The 18,626-nt window shown below is 47.1% G+C and overlaps 1 protein-coding gene across 1 annotated transcript in view; it reads left to right on the forward strand.

Moving 5' to 3' along the window:
* Positions 1-18,626, forward strand: part of ADAP1 (ArfGAP with dual PH domains 1) — a 42,829-nt gene that overhangs the window by 17,317 nt on the left and 6,886 nt on the right. The window contains exon 4 of the mRNA XM_057382225.1: positions 2,125-2,207. Coding sequence (XP_057238208.1) covers positions 2,125-2,207 — 83 coding nt within the window. The remainder of the gene's footprint in view (positions 1-2,124; positions 2,208-18,626) is intronic.

The raw sequence follows: 18,626 nt of genomic DNA on the forward strand, positions 1-18,626 counted from the left end.
AGGAATGATCCCCTCAGTTCATCTCTGGATGATCTGCACCCTGCAGCAGGAATGTTTTCCCCAAGGAATGATCCCCTCAGTTCATCTCTGGATGATCTGCACCAGGGATGTTTTCCCCCAGGAATGATCCTCTCAGTTCATCTCTGGATGATCTGCACCAGGGATGTTTTCCCCCAGGAATGATCCTCTCAGTTCATCTCTGGATGATCTGCACCCTGCTGCAGGAATGTTTCCCTGCTGCTGTGCATTAATGTGAATTTTTCCTGTATTTAAAACCCCGAGCTAAGGCTGAATTTCAGAGACTCTGAGCAGCTGCAGCTCCTGCTGCATCCACTGACGTCAGCTGGAGCTGAGGGTGGTGTGAATTCTCTCCCTCCCAGTTCGGTCCCTGATCGTTTTGCTGAAAAGGTCCAAGTTTGGCTTCAGTGAGAACAAGCTGTCYGCAGCAGCTGGCCGGGAAAAATTGCGAGAAAGGTCGTAAATTCATGTATTTGTGTTTATTTTATGATTAAATTCGGGTAGCTCTGCTGATTAACAACAGCATTAYAGAATAGGCTTTTATGTGCCACATTTTGGGTCATCAGTTTTTTATTTTTGTGGGTGTCAGATCCATAAAAGGCACCCCGTGGGTGCTGGATGGGGTTTGAGCAGCCCCATGGCACAGGAGTTGTAATTCAGTAACCTTTAAGGTTTCTTGAAGCTTTTCTGTGATTCCACAAAGTGTCCCTGTCCCCCATGAGGATGCCCCAGAGCAGAGCAGAGTGTGATTGGGGCAGCAGGAAAAGGGAGATGGGTTCTCAGAGCTCACAGCCAAATCTGCAGATGTGTCCCAGCTGAAAATCAGCCCTAAAAGCATGAGCAGAAGGGGAAAGGCAGGATTGGGGTGTTGTTTCTATCACAGCAGGTTGTTGTTTCTATCACAGTTGGGTTTTGGGTTCTCCCTGTGAGCCTTGGTGCCCCATCCCAGGAGAGGACACAATGGGTGGAACAAAATCTRTGCAATTATTTCCTCCTTTACTGCCAGGAAAACAATTACAGCCACAATTCTCATWGGATGGCATCTTACAGATCTTTGAATGTGCCTGCTGTACCTGCARCTGAATTTTCTTCAGCAATGTTGGTGTGTTTATATCCTTTGAGCATTTCTGCTGGAAAGATGCCRTTTGCTTTGCATAATCAGCAAAAAAGGAAAGGTGATTAAGCATCTGAGCAGTTTCCATGGGCAGAGAAGTTGATGTGTTGGAGTGTGATGGTTTTRCAAAACACACCCAGTGCTGGGGGATCTTTTACTGTCTTCAGTGTAGGCTGCTCCAAAATGTCTGCTGTGAAGCTGGGATAACACATGCCTTTATTTCTGTGTGTGATCTGCCTGCTTGGGCTATTTAGGGTTCTAGGGCAATTAAGAAATAAGTGCAGTTAAAAATGGTTTGAAGCAATTTCCAGCATATTCTAGATCAAAGTTGTTTCATTGGTTCAAGCACTCGTGCTAAAATAAAATACCCCAAAGATTATAATTTTTTTTTTTGCTATTTTTTTCCTTTTTGGAAATTGAGGTTTTGGTGTATAAATCATCGGTGTCATTTCAGCATTAAAAGTAAAGGACTTTTTAATCTTGTTTTCTGCCACGCATCATAGATTGCTTTCTTAAACTTGGCAGTATGGGCTAGGAGTTTGGAAAAGCTTGGCCAGATGGGTTTTCAGCACCTTCTGCTTCTGTATTGATATCTGCAGGGCAATAATCTCCCTTTTGTATGCAGTTAGTTGGGTTTTTTTCATTTACTGACCTCGTTCACTGAAGAATGTGGTCTGAGGAAATTAGGTTTAAAATGGTTCATATGCTGAGGGAATTTTTTTTGCAGAGGCTGATTGGGTGGGTGGGGACAGACTGTTCTGCTAAATCYGTGCATTTTTTAAAATAAGTTCTCAATAAAATTGGATGTACAAGGAAATGATTTATTGTTGTTCAACAGCAAGCAGAAGAAACCCTTGACTCCACACTGTACAGTGCAATTTTTGGAAAACTTCTATATTACACTTGTATTTTGATTGAAGAATTAATAGTTCTGCCTTCTTTCTTAGTGTATCTTGGACCTTGTTTAAATTCTCTGTATTTTTTTTTTCCAGAYTGCTGCGGGAACAGTGGATCAGAGCCAAATACGAACGAAAAGAGTTCATCCACAGTGAGAAGCAGGAGCCTTATTCTGCAGGTAACAAAAAACACTTTTTGGCTGATAAGTTTTTTGATGCCCAGCACCTTCCACTTCCTTCYTCTCTGTTTATGTGCTCTTTAAGTTGATTATTTCATGTGTGTCATTGAGTAGGAAAAGTAAGTGTGGACTTCTGCAAAAGACACCTCCTGGCATTCCCTGCATTTGATTTGGGATATTGGGAATTTTAATATCTGATGGGAACAAATCAGTTATGCAGAGTTTTTCTGTTGGCTCTCCCTGCTCAGGAGGAGCAGCTCAGACCAAGCACTTGGGGTTTGTTTGTGGGAGCAGGAGATGTGAAAATGAARGGTTTTTGTGTCCTCGAGGTGACTTCAGCTTGGTTTGGTTGATGGTGGGTGGGTGCATCACATCCCCCTCACCCCAAATATCTGTTCCTGTCCTTCCACGATGCACAATCAGTGTTTCACAGCTCAGGTGACACTCCTGAGCTCATTCCTGGGGCTGGGATAAAGGAGCAGCAGGTTGGATGATTTTCTTGCAGAAGGGCAGGGTTTGAAGAGGAGAATCAGAGCTCGATTGTTTGTGATGTGGCTGCACCAGAATGAAAGTGCATGAAATTAGCTGGGTATTTCTTTGCTATATGTAAGTGGCATTTAATTTATTTTGCATTTTAAGTAGTTGACACCAGCTATGCGCCTGGGTGACTCTGGGATAATTTTATTAGCAAAGACCATATTACAGATTAAAGGTTAAAATATTATTTTCATGATGCTTTTCAAGACTAATAATATGCAGGTAGCTCCAGCAGTTTGCTGTTATGAAAACCACAATTAAATTCTGATCTCATATATTCCCAATTTATGTTTAGAGCATTTCAGCTCTGCTGTGTTGTGTACATGAGGCACACAGTGTGTGGGGAGAATCCATATTCATTATGGCATTTTTATTTTAGCTTTTTTAAAAAAAGCTGCCTGCTGGAGTTGGATGTGTTCTATTAACAATAAATAGTTCGATTTCTTCGATAATTTTGGGATGWATCTGCCAATGTGCATATAATACTCACCCAAAAATAGTGTTAACAATTTCTACCGTGCAAATTCTGGATATAAAAGCTCRGATTCAACCTGGTACTTGAGGAAAATGCATAATTTTGAGCACATGATGAGTCCTTTCAACCACAAGAAGAGTGTGTACCTGGTTMAAGTGAAGTGGGTGCTTCAGTGCTGTGTGGGAAGAAGGGCAGTGAATTCTGAGCTCTCTGAAAKGCACCGTAAGAAGAACTCAAAGGGGAGTTTATTTTAGCAGCGCATTTTGTAGGTGTTCTTCAGTAACGTGGCTGCATCCTGTTTAACTGCTGAAGTGATAGGGTTTTCTCAACTTTCTTTGAAGTTCGAAAGCCATTAAATGGAGAATAAAAGAGAAGAGGGTGAGCCATTTTCAGTGAGCAGGGAAGGGGGAGCAGGGCTGGTGGGCATCGTGTCAGCGGTGCAGGAGTGGGTTTAGGTTGTGTCTGTACTTTGAGAATCCCTAAAATCCAGTGTGGGACTCACACAAACMMCCTGTGCAGCTGGGGTGTCATTTGWTGGTTCTTCTGGACAGGAAATTGAGCTTTGGCCAGGTGGTTCCTCCTCAGGGGCATCAGGTTGATGTTACAACAAAACMAAGCACACCAAATTCAGCTTCTCCCTTCTGCTGCACCATCAGAGCCCCCAGCTGTGGCTGCCAGCCTGACCTTCACCCAGAAGGTGCTCCYTCTTCCAGGCTGCCCTGTAAATCAGTGGTGATGCTGTTTGCACTCTTGAGCTGTTGTTTTTTTTTTTCCTGGGAAGGGAGCTCAGGGAATGCCCAGTGTCCTGTAGGAAAGCAGCATGCTGAACATCACAGAACAATCGAGGATGTAAAAGAACTGTGAGCTCATTGAGCCCAGCCATGAACCCAGCCAAGGCCACTCTGGGGTGGGACATGGTCAATGTCCCCAGGATAAATGTTCCCATGGGTGCTGGGGCAGTTTTGTGCCATTCCAGTGGGATTGGGGTGTTTTATCTCCGTGCTGTGTGCTGCTCCTGCTGGGCTGGGGATGACAGAAAGTCTGGGCTGTTGCTTTTTTCCACATTGACCTGAGCTGTCTGTGAGCACCCTGAGCACCCTCCTGCCCACCCCACATCAGGCTCTGTCTCACTGCAGTGCACCTCCATCTCTTTTTCCTCCTCCTTTTTCCTCGCCATCCTGAATTCCCTGGAGCCGTGTTAGGTTACCGGTTTCTAAGCATGAAACATTTTGTTGCTAATAGAAATGTCAGTATCCATTTTCTCGTGTTTGCTGGGAGATTTAATTCCATTTTCCAGTCCCAGGGGCTATTTTGCATTCTGATATTTGTTCAATAATTACATAAAACAGAAGGAAATGCTACATCGGAATAGTTTYGAGCAGCATCCTGATGAAACCCCAGTCAGAAATTCAGTGTCTTTCAGAATATCCTTTGGGGAGAGACTGTCTGGAGCCTGTGGATGCCAAGCAGAAGCTATCACAGCTGAACTGCCAGACTKGGGAGAAATGAGCCTGGGGACAGGAGTGTCAGATGTGCAGGTCAGAGCTGAGAGAGTCATGCAGGGGAGACTGCAGGAGGATGGAGCAAACTCAGCTGCTGGGGAGAGGGTGTAAATCAGAGCAGTGTGGTATACAAGGGTCCTGCAAATCCCCCAAACTGCTGGGAGACAGCTCCTCAGGAGATACAAAGTGATGCCAGGCAGCAGAATCAGAATTGGGAAACAAAAACCACTTCCCATGTGCAGAAATGCCCAGTGTGGACAGTGCTGAGCACTGAAAACATCTCAGGAGCCTGGGAAGAGCCATGGCTGTGGATCCACAGGTCTTGGTTCAGTCCCTGAATGAGATTTTTCCCTCTTGGGGATGTGCTGTTGTAGTGAAATTGCTGTGAGGAGTTTTTAGAGTTCCCTGCTCCCCCAGGAAAGCCTTGGAGCAAAGCCCTGTGCTGTTCCCAGCTCTCAGCTCCTGTGCCCCAGTCTGTCTCAAATCCCTTCTGTTAATGAGTGTATCAGCACCATTGATTTTAGTGTGAGGATTGGGCTCAGACAGTGCACAGAGATCAGTGCAACAGTGATTAAATGTTTTGGTGATCCACTATTGATTCTCAGATACACCCTCTTACACATCTGAGCTCTTCATTCAGCTGCWGTGTGAGCTAAATAATTTGTTTGCCCTAGCCAGGCTTTATGAAACAAAACATTATTTTACACGCCAGCAATCCCAATTAACACCGTGGCCACATCCCTTTCTCTAGCAGCCCATTTCTTGTACAACAGCACAGAGTGGCACCCGTTCTGAGACTCTCATTAACGTGTTCCAGGTTGGCTTTGKCCCTTCTGGTAAATGAACTGGCAAGATTACTGTCAGTCTCCAGATAATTGTCCCTTCTAAAAGGGTTTAATGGGGCATGGGTGCTGAATTCTCCTAGGAGCARGGGATGGTTGTAATTGCCATGCAAGTCTGGATCTGTAGCTCAAGGCAATTGCAGGGTTTGATAAATTTTTTAAATATCTTGGTCAGTTTTTAAAAGCTTGGACGTTTTCCCCTGCAGCTGATAGACAGAAGTTGGGGCAGTGCTTCCCAAAGGACCAGCTGAAAGTTAGTTCACTTGGGTGCTTTTGATTTTTTTTTTGATTTCTCTTAATAAAAGGGATTTATTTCAACCGAGGGAGACCTGGAGGAAGCACAAGGGAACAGMATTTGCAGGGCTGGAGCACTGTGATGATATAAACATGAAAACGTTGGAGGGATGCAGATTTGCAGCAGGTGAAGGTTTCAACCCTGTGCTTTGGGGTGGAAATTGGAGGACTGTGAGTATTTCCATGGGTGAGGGGATGATTTGTTGGGTTGCAGAGTAAGATGATGTGGTGTCAGTGCAAGCTGAGATGGTCTGTGAGCTTCCACTGCAGCTGCTGAGAAAGCTGGAAGATCCAGACAACATTTTGGGCATGTCAGCAAAGTCAGTGATGATCAGGGCTCTGCTGGATTGTATTCCTGCATTACAGCACTGTGGGCTGGATCATTTTGTCACGATTCAGGTGAGCTGGGCTTTGCTCAGGTTACATTTCTCTGCCTCTTTCATTGCTCTCTCTTCTGTCAGCACCCTCAGGATTACTTGGCTTATGTGTTGTTTCCTATTTGTCTGCAAATACGACGGCAAAATAAATTACGAGACATAAAAGAACACCCTAAAATAGTAAAATCTGTTAATRTGCACTTCCCATTCCACGAGGCTCTTGCATAATTTGGGCAGCAGTCTGAATTAATTTTCCCCTGCACTCAGTRTTGGAAGGAGCTCTGACTGCAGAGAAAACACAGGGGACACAAAAACGTCCTTTCTCAGTGTGAGGAAGAGACCCTTATTAGCTCAGTCTGACCTGCAGTGATGTAATGCAGTTTATTTTGGGCCTCATCAGACAAAACACTGAGCAGTGTTGCAGTCAGAACCCAATTACTGTAACTGGCAGAGCTCATCCTCTGCTGCCTCTCAGCCCCTTTCCTCCAGCTCAGGGTGTCAGAGCCACTCCAGTGGCGGATTTTTTCCTCCTGGTGTGTTTTTTCACCACCTCAGRGCTCGGTGCAGCTCCCCTGGTGAGCCAGAACAGAAAAGGCTGATGCTGAGAAGGTTTAAAGAAAGGGCAAAGCTCAGTTCAGGGCGCTGTAGTGGTATCAGGGTTGTGGCAGCAGAGTTTTCCCAGGTTTGTGTTTCCATCAGAGGTGCAAAGGGGGGCTGTTGGTTTTTGTTCCCAGGTTCGTGTTTCCATCAGAGGTGCAAAGGGGGGCTGTTGGTTTTTGTTCCCAGGTTTGTGTTTCTATCAGGGGCACAAAAAGGGGTGCTGTTGGTTTTTGTTCCCAGGTTTGTGTTTCCATCACAGGTACAAAAGGATGCTGTTGGTTTTGTTTTCCCTGCCTTGCCTGGGGTGAATCTGCACTGCTCCATCAATACCTGTGCTGGTTTATGCTGTCTGCAGGTGTTGATTTGGGGCACTGCTCCCTCCCTCTGGAGCTGCCCCATGCTCAGTGTCACCCCATGGGTGGGAGAAGCCCCATGGGAGTGATTTGATAGGKCTGAGATGCAGTTTTTGTGTGAACCCAGCTCCTTGTAAGAGAGGAGAAGTGCCATAGGTGCTTCCTGTAGCATCTTTTAACTGCTGACAGGACCCCAGGCACACGTGTTAAATGAGAGTTGAACCAAAACTCAGTGTTTGCTGTTATCAGCTCCATCAAGAGCTGCTTTTAGCCCTGGGAAGGGTTTGAGCCAGCTCCTGTGTGTGGTCAGGATGGGAGCCAGCTGCCATCTCAGCTTCTCTCGTGCTGACCAGCACCACCATTTATTTCACTGTTGTTTTTTCCCCAAGTGCAGCCCACATCCTTGGCTGATGTTCCTCTCTGTGTTTCCCCAGCTCTCCTGGCTTTTCCCTGGGCAGGGTGATGCTGTGCCAAGCACTGTGCACACACAGAGCAGGATGGGGGCATGGTTGGGGGTCAGGAGAGGGCAGAGACAGAGGCACTGCCCCACTGCAGGGATGGTTCTGCACAAAGCAGGGGTGAGGAGGATTTTTTAAATGTGTAAATTATCCCATTGCTTGAGMAAGAGAGAGGAGTTGAGCAGCTGCAGGGAGCCACATCTGGCTGGAATCATCCGAGATGATGAGGAGCCAGAGGGAGAGATGGATGAACAGTGCTCACATGAGCCTTGGTTCCTTAGGAAACAGAGCTGCCAGGAGCAGAAAGAGATAAAAGCAGCCRTGTGGAGGGTTATCAGCAGCATCTCATGGGGCTTTGTCCAGGCAGTGTGCTGGGGCAGAGCAAGGTCACCTCCCTGCCTTGCACAGGGTGCCCTGGGGTGTGCAGGAGCATCCCAGGGCTGGGTGGTGTGTGCCTGGTTTGGGGTCGCTGTGTGTGTGAAATATTTGGGGTTTCTTTGTGTGTGAAATAATCCACCATCCCTTCCATGCCGGGGTGAGGGCAGCTGTACCTGCCCATGATGCAGGCAGGGCTCTGCCTCTGCTCTGACCTGTCAAAGCACAGAAATCCTTCAGCATCTTTTGGTTTTTTTCTCCTAAACCTTTTCTCCCTTCCCCCGGTCCCTCCTGAGCTTACAACATCTCTTTGTGCTATAAATAGCCTTTGGTGTGGGAGCGAAGCCGCTGTGGCTCTGTCTGCCCTTGGCTCCAGGGGCTGCGGCACCAACCCGGGACAGCCCCTGCCAGTGTCTGAGTGTTTGAGTGTCCGAGTGTCCCAATGTCCCAGTGCCCGTGTCTGAATGTCTGAGTTTCTGAGTATCTGAGTGTCCAGGTGTTTGAGTGTCCCATGCCCGAGTGTCTGAGTGTCCATCCCTATGTCCAAGTGTCCCCATGTCCCCAATGTCCCACTGTCCCTGTGTCCCAGTGTCCGAGTGTCTGAATGTCCCCATGTCTGAGTGTCCCAGTGTCCTGAGTGTCCCAATGTCCTGGTGTCCCCATGCCCAAGTGTCTGAGTGTCCCAGTGTCCCCATGTCCCACTGTCCAAGTGTCTGAGTGTCCATCCCTATGTCCAAGTGTCCCCATGTCCCCAATGTCCCACTGTCCCTGTGTCCCAGTATCCGAGTGTCTAAATGTCCCAGTGTCCAAATGTCCCACTGTCCAAGTGTCTCAGTGTCCCTGTGTCCCACTGTCCTAGTGTCGCAGTATCCCAGTGTCCCAATGTCCGAGTGTCCCAATGTCCCAGTCAGTGTCCCCATGTCTGAGTGTCCCACTATCCAAGTGTCTCACTGTCCCAGTGTCCGAGTGTCTGAATGTCCCCATGTCCCGGTGTCCCACTGTCCAAATGTCCCAGTGTCCATGTCCCAGTGTCCCACTGTCCCAATGTCCATGTCCCCATGTCCCAGTGTTCGAATGCCCCAATGTCCCATGTCCCAATGTCTGAGTGTCCCACTCTCCGAGTGTCCCAGTGTCCCAATGTCCCACTGTCCAAGTGCCCCAGTGTCCCCATGTCCCTGTGTCCCACTGTCCCCCTGTCCCCATATCCAAGACCAGCTGTCCCTGTCCCTGCCTTTGCAGTACCTGGGCTGTGAGCACTTTATCAAACCCAAATCAGTTTAACCCCAATCCCCGCTCGGTGTTTGCAGTGCAATCTCTGCAGAGCATTTACAATGTTTGTGCTGATGACCCCAAAYCCCAGCGTGGCCGTGGAGGTGTCTCTGCTGAGGGCACTGAGGTTTGAAATGTCACTACAAACACCAGGATAAATCAGACTCTGAATATCAGAGTGAAAGCTTTAGTGTCACATAATGCTTTAAATGGCTTTCAAAGCCCTGGCTGTGTTGTGTCTGTAAAGTGAATARTTMCCATGCAAATAWAGAGTTTATTTTCTTCATATTCTGCTTTTTTGCTGGAACATTTCCTCTAATGCCAGTGGCTTGCCTCCTGATTTACACCATATATAGAAATGTGGGAAAAGCCTAATTATAACTGGCTCTTCTAACATTTTATGAGTTGAACTTCTGAAAATCCTGGCTGCATCTTGATCCAAAGTTCTGAGTTTTTCAGAAGGTTCTGTGAGTGTGAATGTCTATTTGGCCTCAATGCAGATGTGACTGATGGGCATACAGAGCTGTCAAAAGCTTTAGCAGGCCTTGATCTTAGTCCATAGAGAGGAATTTTCAATATAAAGGAATAAGTTAATTTATTTCTACTTAATAGCCTCAAAAAGAAGTTGCTTCTTGGCTCTGGCTGCTTTTTAATGTCACTGTTATCTGATGCTGGTTGTAAAATGGATTAAATTCWCTTCTGATGCTTGAAAGGCTCAAGTATTAGAGCAGGGCTTTGAGAGGAGCTCCMTAATTTTCTGCTCTGTCCCTCACTGATGGGAAGGGCTTGTTTTTGTGATTCAGGGCAGCAGTGTGCCTTGGGAAGATGTGCCTGTCACTCTGGGATGCATTTTTTGTGCTGTCTTAGCCCYTCTTTCCCATCCCTGTGTGGAGATTCCTCATAGACCTAGAGCTGGAAATAAAAACRTAACAGCAGCATGGTTAAAAAAGCAGCAGAAATCAGGGTAGGCTGWTGTTCTGTCGATAATTCAYGTTGGTTTTTGCAAAGCAGAGATTYRGGMATGGARAGGGAGATGTTTTGTGGTAGGAAGTCATGACACCAACTCCCTGCAGTGCCCGTGGGTGCTGGGTGTGCTCTGGGATTGCATCCCTGTCAAATCACCCTTTCCACTCAGTTCCCAGAGCTGGGATTTGGCTGGACCAAAGCTTTGGCTCTCGCTGGGTTTCAGCAGAGCTGTGTCACAAATCTCTGTCTGGCAGGGCTTGGCTGCAGGGAACCAAATTCTGGCTGCATTTTCCCTCTTGCCAGGAGCAGTTCCTCTGCTTGGCACTGCTGTGAGGCTGTACCAGGGCAGCTGGAGGTGGGACTGGACTCTGAAAATTATTTTTGTCTGAATAACGGGCGTCTGAAAATGATTTTTGTCTGAATGAGGGGCATCTGGAAATGATTTTTGTCTCAATGAGGAGCCCAGGGCACAGGGATGCTGCACCTCTGGCAGGGACCTCTGCCCTGCCCCAGTGTCCAAGAGGATAAAGTGATTTGGCATCACAAGCAGTGTCTGTATCAGGGAATTTGGCTCTTGGCTGAGTTTTGCACCTTGCAGGCTCTGCTGATGCTGCTCTTGGTGGTTTTTGGAGTGGCAGGGAGGGATGCAGGATGTCAGGCTAAGGTGCAGCAGGGCTCAAGCCCTCTCCAAACAGATTGAAAAACAAATAGTGRAGGTGGCAAAGGAGCATTTTATCATCTCAAGGGTGCACAGGAGCGTTGTGAGCAGGTCACACCCAGTGGGTGCTGTGGAGATGCCCCAAAACACCATCCCCTGTCCAGAGGATTCCATCCGAGGACAGAATGCCCTGGAAAAGGCAGAGCCTGGAGTTTTGTGCCTCTGTCAGGAGAGGGTTAAAGCACGAGCATCCCTCCAGCGAGCAACCTTGCCTGGCACAGAAACCTCCTGCTCATGCAGCCACAGAGAGGCTTCTGTTGTGCAGGCTGACATCAGCCACAGCAGGACTGAGCCACGCTGGGAACCAGCTCAGAGGGGAAAAGGGGCTGCTCAGAGGGGAAAAGGGGCTGTTCCCCCTCCCCAAAACCCCCTTAACCCCCTCTCCTCACTCCTCACCTATGTGATGTCTTCAGTCCCAGGAGCAGGACAGTTTTAATAGAAAATTAAATATTGCACAATGTTCTGKATTTATGCCTTGCAAGTAGAGAATTAGATTGAGGAAATGTAAATAAATTTCATATGGCCTTCCTTTACCATTGAAAAAATGTTTAGTGTCTCTGRAAGATTGGTTTAAGGGTGTTAAAATAGGAAAACACTCTGGTCCAGTCATTAAACTGGGTGAGCTGGATGTATTTTTGTCCTTTTGTAGCACATTTAACTGCTATTGGACAGTGGGTTTTGGTAGCTCATGCCCTGTAAGGGTTTTTTTTTGTTTCTTTTTTTTTTTGAAGATCATTATTTGGGGTGTGGGAAGGCCAGCATCCATACCCTGGCACTTGTGATGTAGATTTTGGGTACAGAAAAAGGGGATTACGGCCTAGGTTGTTTGGCTTTTTTCCCAAAAAAAACCTTTTGTTTAATAGGGAGGAAGAGTTTAAGATGGAAAGCTCTGGAGAAACATTGAAATGGTTGAAGGGGGGAAATCTACAGGAAAGAATGTTCATCTGAAGCAGATGGGACACCAGTGCTGGTGCTCAGGCTCCTTTTCATGTCCTTCCAGTGTGATCCTTTATGCATTTAACATTGTACAACTCTGTTTCAGGAAACCTTTTCCCATCCTCTCCTTGGAGGGAAATGCAGTCATTGCTTTTCAACAAATGATTGCTTCTTCTTCAGGCTCTGTGTGCCTGGGAGGTGGATGGGGGGTGATGCTTTACAGGTCCTTCTGCCCTCTGCAGCATCACCCAGAGCACAGCAAAAACTGTGAGAGAGTGAGCAAATACYGAGCCAAATTGCTTTGGAAGGAAATGGATCCACTTGAAAAAAAAAACCAAAAAACACTCAGGAAACCAGAGGCAGATTTAATCCCCAGCCAGAGTGACAGCATCCACTGCAGCACCCTTGGTGGGGCCAGGGCAGGGCTGGGGAGGGAACAGGTTCTCCTGGACAGAGAGAGGCTCTTGTGCCTGTTCTGCTCCCTCTCCTGTTCTGTTCTCTCTCTCCTGTTCCTCTCTCTCTTCTGTCTGTTCTGTGCCATCTCAGCCTCTCCATTTCAGCAGCTTTGCGTTACCAATGGTGTAAACATCGTACCCAGACTCTTCTGCAGTAAGAACAAGGCACATCAAAGAGCTGCCCAGCAATCTGARCTCGGGAGGAGGATGCAAGGGGAGCTCATGGTGTGTTTACCTTGCTGTTTGTCCTGTGTGAGGGGCAGACAGGGTGCATCGCTCCCATGCCAGGGTATGCTGACATTTCCACAGGGCTGCCATCATATGACCAGGAGCCTTTTAGAGCCTTTCAGAGCCTTTTAGAGCCTTTCAGAGCGTCTCAGGAGCTGGTTGGAAGTGCTGATTCAGCCTTGCTCCAAACCCCTCTGAAAGAGCACTGCTGCCTCCTGGGGCTCTGTGCAAATCAAAGGAAGATGCTGCAGCATTTCCCAGCCCTGCTGAGCAGACACCGCATGAAAATGCCACCAGAAGGCAAAGGAGAGGGCTCCAAATGCAAGAGCTCATCTTTTAGAGTTAAATCTGGTGCATTTTTCTTTTTTTTTTTTTTTTTTCCATCTCTCTGAGCTATGGCAAGAGGCCAGCGACTGCTGTTATGCTTTCCAGGAAATCCATGAGCATTGCAGTGACAAAGTGATGGGGCGGTGATGGATCTCACAGATAGCTGCCGTAGGAAGAAAAAACATCTAGCAAAGAGAAACACTCTGATGTCTTCAGCTCCCCTAAAGCTGAAAAGCATTTAGGCAGCCAAAAATTGCAGGTGAGGACCTGTGGGCCTGAACTTGGAGGAGGAGGAGGAGGAGGAGCAGCCAGCTCTGGGAAGGGGTAGCATCACTGTGAGCTAAAGCTGGATGTTGACAGCTGGTTTAGGATCCAGCTGCAATTTTAACAGCTGGTTTTGTCAAGCTGCTTTCAGCACAGCTCTGATCCAAGCTGCTATAATTAGCCAAGGAGCCGCAGCTCTGGTGCAAGAAGGGAGGCAGCAGCGATGCTCGACGCAGGGGAAGCAGAGCAGCGTGGGAGTGAGCCTTGCTGAAAGGGGTAAGGGCTGCCCCATGACATTTTAAATACTTGGGGGTTGGTCATTTTTTGTTCTCCATCTAAGGATTTTGTGCAAAATGTTTCGTTAGTGTTTTTTTCCCTCCCACTCTTAAAAAAGCACACCTAAAAATGTTGTTTCATTTTGCATCATCCTTAACAGAAGTATTCACGTTTATCAAYTCGAATCAAAAGCATTGWATTTGTGGTCAGTTTGAGGTCAGAKGAATTTGCTGAACTGGTGCAGTTTCTCATGGGTGAGGCGGTCTGAGCCCTGCCAGGTCCTGGCAGCTGAATGTGCAGTGTTTTGGGGTGCTCTGGATGCTCCCTGGGGATGCTCTGAGCTGTCTGTGTTCCCTGGAAGGRTCAGTCCATGTGCTGGGGATAGACTGTAAGGTCAGTAAATGTGTGAAACACCCCAGCTGTAATTAACCTGACTCACTCCTGCCCTTGAGCTTTCTTTGTTTGAGGTCAACAGACTTGAAATAGTGTATTTTGATATTGCTCAGGCTGTTCCTGTAACCTTGAGTTTGTGCAGTCGATAAATGGACCTACACCAACTGGAGAGAGCTGAAGAGGAGTAGAARGCTTGTTCTCCATGTCTTGGTTGGTAAACACTTAAGGAAAGAATAGGAGAACCATCCCCTTTGTGTTTTCTATGCTTTATGAGGGTCGTTTGTGGTGTCTGGTGTTCCTCAGTGATTTTATTCTGTGCACATTCACATTCCCAGAGTAACGACACAGGACAGAAAGGCTGGAGCATCTTTCTTCCCCTAATGAGAAGGGAGCGGAGAGTAGGATAACAAAGAACATGGGAAAGGCTGTTTTCATGGCAACTCGTGGTARCTTAATTACATTTCTGCTAAAGAAAGATCCGCTTTCCTTTGGAGACCTGCGCAGGGTCGGGCGCTTTCTGTCTCTCACCAGATGAAGAACATTTCCAGGGTGAGGTCATGTCTTTTTCTGGAGTTTGCCTGAGATGGAGCTGAGTTAGATCAGCCTCAGCTCCTTCCTTGCCATCACCATCCCATGTCCATCTGCATTTTCCCCCTATAGTGAGCTCACCCGAATTTTCACCTTGAAACCTCCGTGTTGTCCCCACTCTGCTCCTCAGATGCTCACACTGAACTGGGACAGTTCTGCCTCCCCAGCTGGGTGCACAGGACTGGTTTTACARATGCTGCTGCGTTTATAAATATATTTATAAATAGGTAACTGGGTTTTATAAATGCTGCTGCCATTGAGGTGCAGACACAGCAGCCACCTCCAGTTTCAAAAGCAGGGCAGCCCCTGAGGGACACGGTTATGTGCCATGGCAGTAACAAACAGCACATCCCCAAAATACCTAAAACACAACGAGGCTGCTCAGCAGGGAGTGAATTTCCAACTTTCATGTGCTGCAGATGGTGGAAGAAAAAATTTTAGCTTAGCTGAGTCAGTGGGAGTTTTGGTCCAYGATTTAATGGGATGGAATTTAGCCTTGATTTATGTAATTCCATGCGTTCATTAAGTGGGATTATGCTGTTCCAGGGAATGGGAGGTGATAGTTTTAGAAYGATCAAGGTGTGCAAATGTCCTTGTGCAGCCTGGAGGTTGCCAAATGCTCCTCCCTTGAAGCACAGCTGCCAGAGCAYCGTGTACCAGCTGATTTCTGGGACAGCTGGAACACCAGCAGCCAGGGCAGAACGAGCCCTAAATTTAAAAATTCTCCTTTCCTGTATGAAGTTTTCCCTGTAAATGCATTGAACACTCAATAAAAGGCATGCAGGAGCCATTAGCAGTGCTGCTCGGAGCCATTTGGCTTTCTCTTCAAACAAAGGAACGTTGTGTGAGAATGGGTTTCCATCATTTGTGGCTGTATGGAAATGCTGCCTGTGCAGGGGAATGCTTTATTCCAGAATGCCCCAGAACAGAGAGTCCTAAACCCATCTAAAGTTCGTGGTGAACTGCTCTGCTGAGGGTTTAAATTCATCTCATCCTTGCTTGGATTGATCTGTGTGAGCAGCTGCCTGGACTGAGGTTTTATTTATTGGTTTTTATTTATTGGTGTGGGTGACAGAGCCATCTAAAGCTCTTGAGGCYGGGACACTGTTCTCTCCTGACCCCACAGGTGTGGTTTGAGGGTACCTGTGTCAAACCCAGACCTTCAGGTGGTTCCTGGTGCTTGGGAGGTGTTCTGGGGTGATCCCACTGTGGTGTCTATGGGGTGTCAAGGTTCCTTTGCCTCTTTCAGTGTCACCTCTTTGCTCTSTGCAGCTGCAGATGGRKCTGCAGGTGGGTTCTCCCTCTCCTTGCAAGGTCCTGGGCATCCCTGGGCAGGGGTGAAGGTGTGGGATGGGGACAGCAGCTCCTGCAGGTGCTGGGAGGGAAAGAAGAGCTGCAGGAAACCTTCAATGCAGGTAACTCACAGCGGCTGCAGAATGGGGTTTTTGAAGTGTTTATGTCTTGCCCAAGGAAGATCCTGCCCTGTGCTTTGGGAGTGGCTCTGGCTGTCAGAATTCAGCTCCTGAAGTGAGCTGTGCAGGGTGTTATTGTGAGTTAGTACCGCGTGCCTGCCCTTAAACGTTTTCTCGCCCGGTTTTCCAGCTGAATCAGGCTTTGAGTGCACTCAGGGCTGGTAAATGGGATGAACACCACACTGGGAACCTCCCAGCTTCCATCTGCCTTTTATCACCAAAGTCTGGCTTGCAAAGGTCCAAACCTGAAGGTTATTTACCTGTAACAGGGTTGGGTTTTTTTTTTGGTTTTTTTTTTGGTTTTTTTTTTTTTTTTCTCCAAGCAACCAGCAGCTCCCAGGTGGGTATTGCAGGGATGCCACTCGGAGAGGAAGCATTTGATTTCCAAGTGAAATTAAATTCCACATTCCATTCTCAGCAATGTAAGTGCGACCCTTCCAGTAAAGACATTTTCTGTGTGGAGGGGTTGTAACATCTCCCAGCAGATACAATCGAATTGTGCTGTAGCTGCTCTTATCTTTAATACGCAAACACTCGCTCGGTAATTAAGTTACCACGGAAGTTGTGCTGTATCGATGGTCAATTATGAGACAAACCGATCAAAGGGAGGATGTGGCTGTCTGCTTTATCAGCCCTGATTTGCCTGCAGCAGTCAGGTGAAGACCTGGCAATTGTAGAATTTGATGTCTGGGGATTGTATAATTTGCTGTTTGCTCCTGATACTCGTTTTCAGGTGAGGTGAGTGCTCAGTGGGAGATCAATATCGCTCTCCTAAAAGAGGATTTTTTTTTCTGTGATGAGTGAGTGCCCTTTGCACCATCTTGCCCCACATTTGCTTGCCCTGGTGCTGTGATTTCCCATTTTTTGGCTTCCCAAACTCCACAGAGGCATCTGTGTGTCTGGTCCCTGTTCTCTTAGAGATGAGGGTTTTTTTGGTTTTATGTTTTAGCTAATACATTTTGAATCACAGCTGTGAATTCTCTAAAATAAAATGCTTCAGCCTTATAAAGCAGAGGGTCTAATTGTGACGGCAGCAACATGCATTTGAGTGTAGCATGTTCATGTTCATGTAGAAAGCACCAAATAATAKTGTTCAGAGTTGTTTAAATATCAAATTTTTATTTTACTTTTTTTTTTTTGTTCCCTTCTGCAAAACTTGCCAAATAGATGTAGTTGGGCATTCTCTTTTGTACTTACATCAAGCAATCTAGGAAAAAAATTGTCAGGGCGATCCCATCTGAGCTATCTCTTGGGTCTTTGTCACCTGAGAGCTGCTCTGCTGGGAATCATAACAAGTGATTAAAGAAACCAGTTAAAAACAGCTTAGGGAGCTGGATTAGGTACATGATCTCTTATTATGGCTCCTTTTAGCTGACARCCCCTGAAAGGAGGGGGCTCTGGATTACACCGAGGAACATCAGACTTGACAGGAGTGTTTTCTGACTGCTCAGCTTAGCGGTGTCATGTACAATTTTAATCAGATTTAAATAGTGGCAAACATCACTGGCTTAATGGATTTCGGCTTTATTATTGGGGCTTTGCTTGGAAGCAATTTGGATTTTCAGCTGTGAGCCACCAGTGYGAGTGTCCTCACGATTAACTGGAAAATCCTGGCATTTGAACACTCTGTGCCTGTGTGTGGGGACAGAGCTCATCCTCCTCTTCTCAGCCTCAGGATCCTCATCTTTCCATGGAGATGGTGGATTTGGCTCCYTTTTCCATGCTGATCCAAGCAATGGGGACTTGAACCTTTTTCTGTTGTAATGGTTTYGTTGCTCAGGATGAAGCAAGGTGGSAATGTCTTTTTGCAGTGATCTGGAGGATTGTTTTTTTTCCGTGCTTGGCTTCAGCCTTGAAGTTGTTCCTCACATGATCTAAAGTGGTCTTTGTCCTCTGTTTTAGGTGATGTGGGTTTCTCTCCTTGRCTTTCCCATGGTGAGACTCCATCCWGTYTTGGCTGTGCCAATTTGGGGGRWTTKTTTAGAGGGAGAACAGTCCCTCAGSACACTGGCACCTGTATTTCCACAGAGATATGGTTCTACCTCCAAACTGACCCTTTTGGGGTGTCCTTTTTACATCGTGGGAGAAATCAGCCTTGAAGGGGGTTTTGTAAAACACTTTTGTCTTTGCTCAGGGACAGGATCCAGACTGTCACAGAGGAGAGTCACCATTTCAGAACCCTGCTGGTCACTGAGCTCTGCTCAACTGGCTGGTKCTCCGGGCCCTGATGAGCACAAAAAGTGAGAAAAAAGGGAACATCAATCATTGCAAGTTCCCTTTCTATCAGTACAGGGAAGTGTGTGTGTTCCCACTCCCTTGTGCCACCTCACACCACCGAGCTGAGGTTTCACCAACTTCCAGCTCCGAGCTGAGCCTTAGTGAAGATRTTTTCCCTCAGAAGGCCGAGATTTCTGCACGATGTTATGTGAATCACCCCCTAAATCCTGGCTTTCTGTCTGCCGTAGCCATTCAAGCGCTAATTGCCTTTGATTAAGTCAATCGTTTGCAGAGTGAGTGGGTTAATTGGGKATTGTGGAAGCAATCAATCCCATCCATAGCTGAGGCGACAATGCAGTGGGACAATAATTGTTTTATGAGCTCCTGGAAGGCGGCAGAGACAGTCTGGATGACAACAGGAAACCSTTCTCTGCGAAATGGCCTTTAGGAAAGGTAATTTGGCTGCTAAGTGCTCGTTAAGAGAGGACTGATTGATC

The sequence above is a fragment of the Malurus melanocephalus genome, unplaced genomic scaffold (genome assembly GCF_030028575.1).
Source record: "Malurus melanocephalus ecotype Western Australia unplaced genomic scaffold, MMel_1.1 scaffold_557, whole genome shotgun sequence".
Classification (NCBI taxonomy): domain Eukaryota; kingdom Metazoa; phylum Chordata; class Aves; order Passeriformes; family Maluridae; genus Malurus; species Malurus melanocephalus.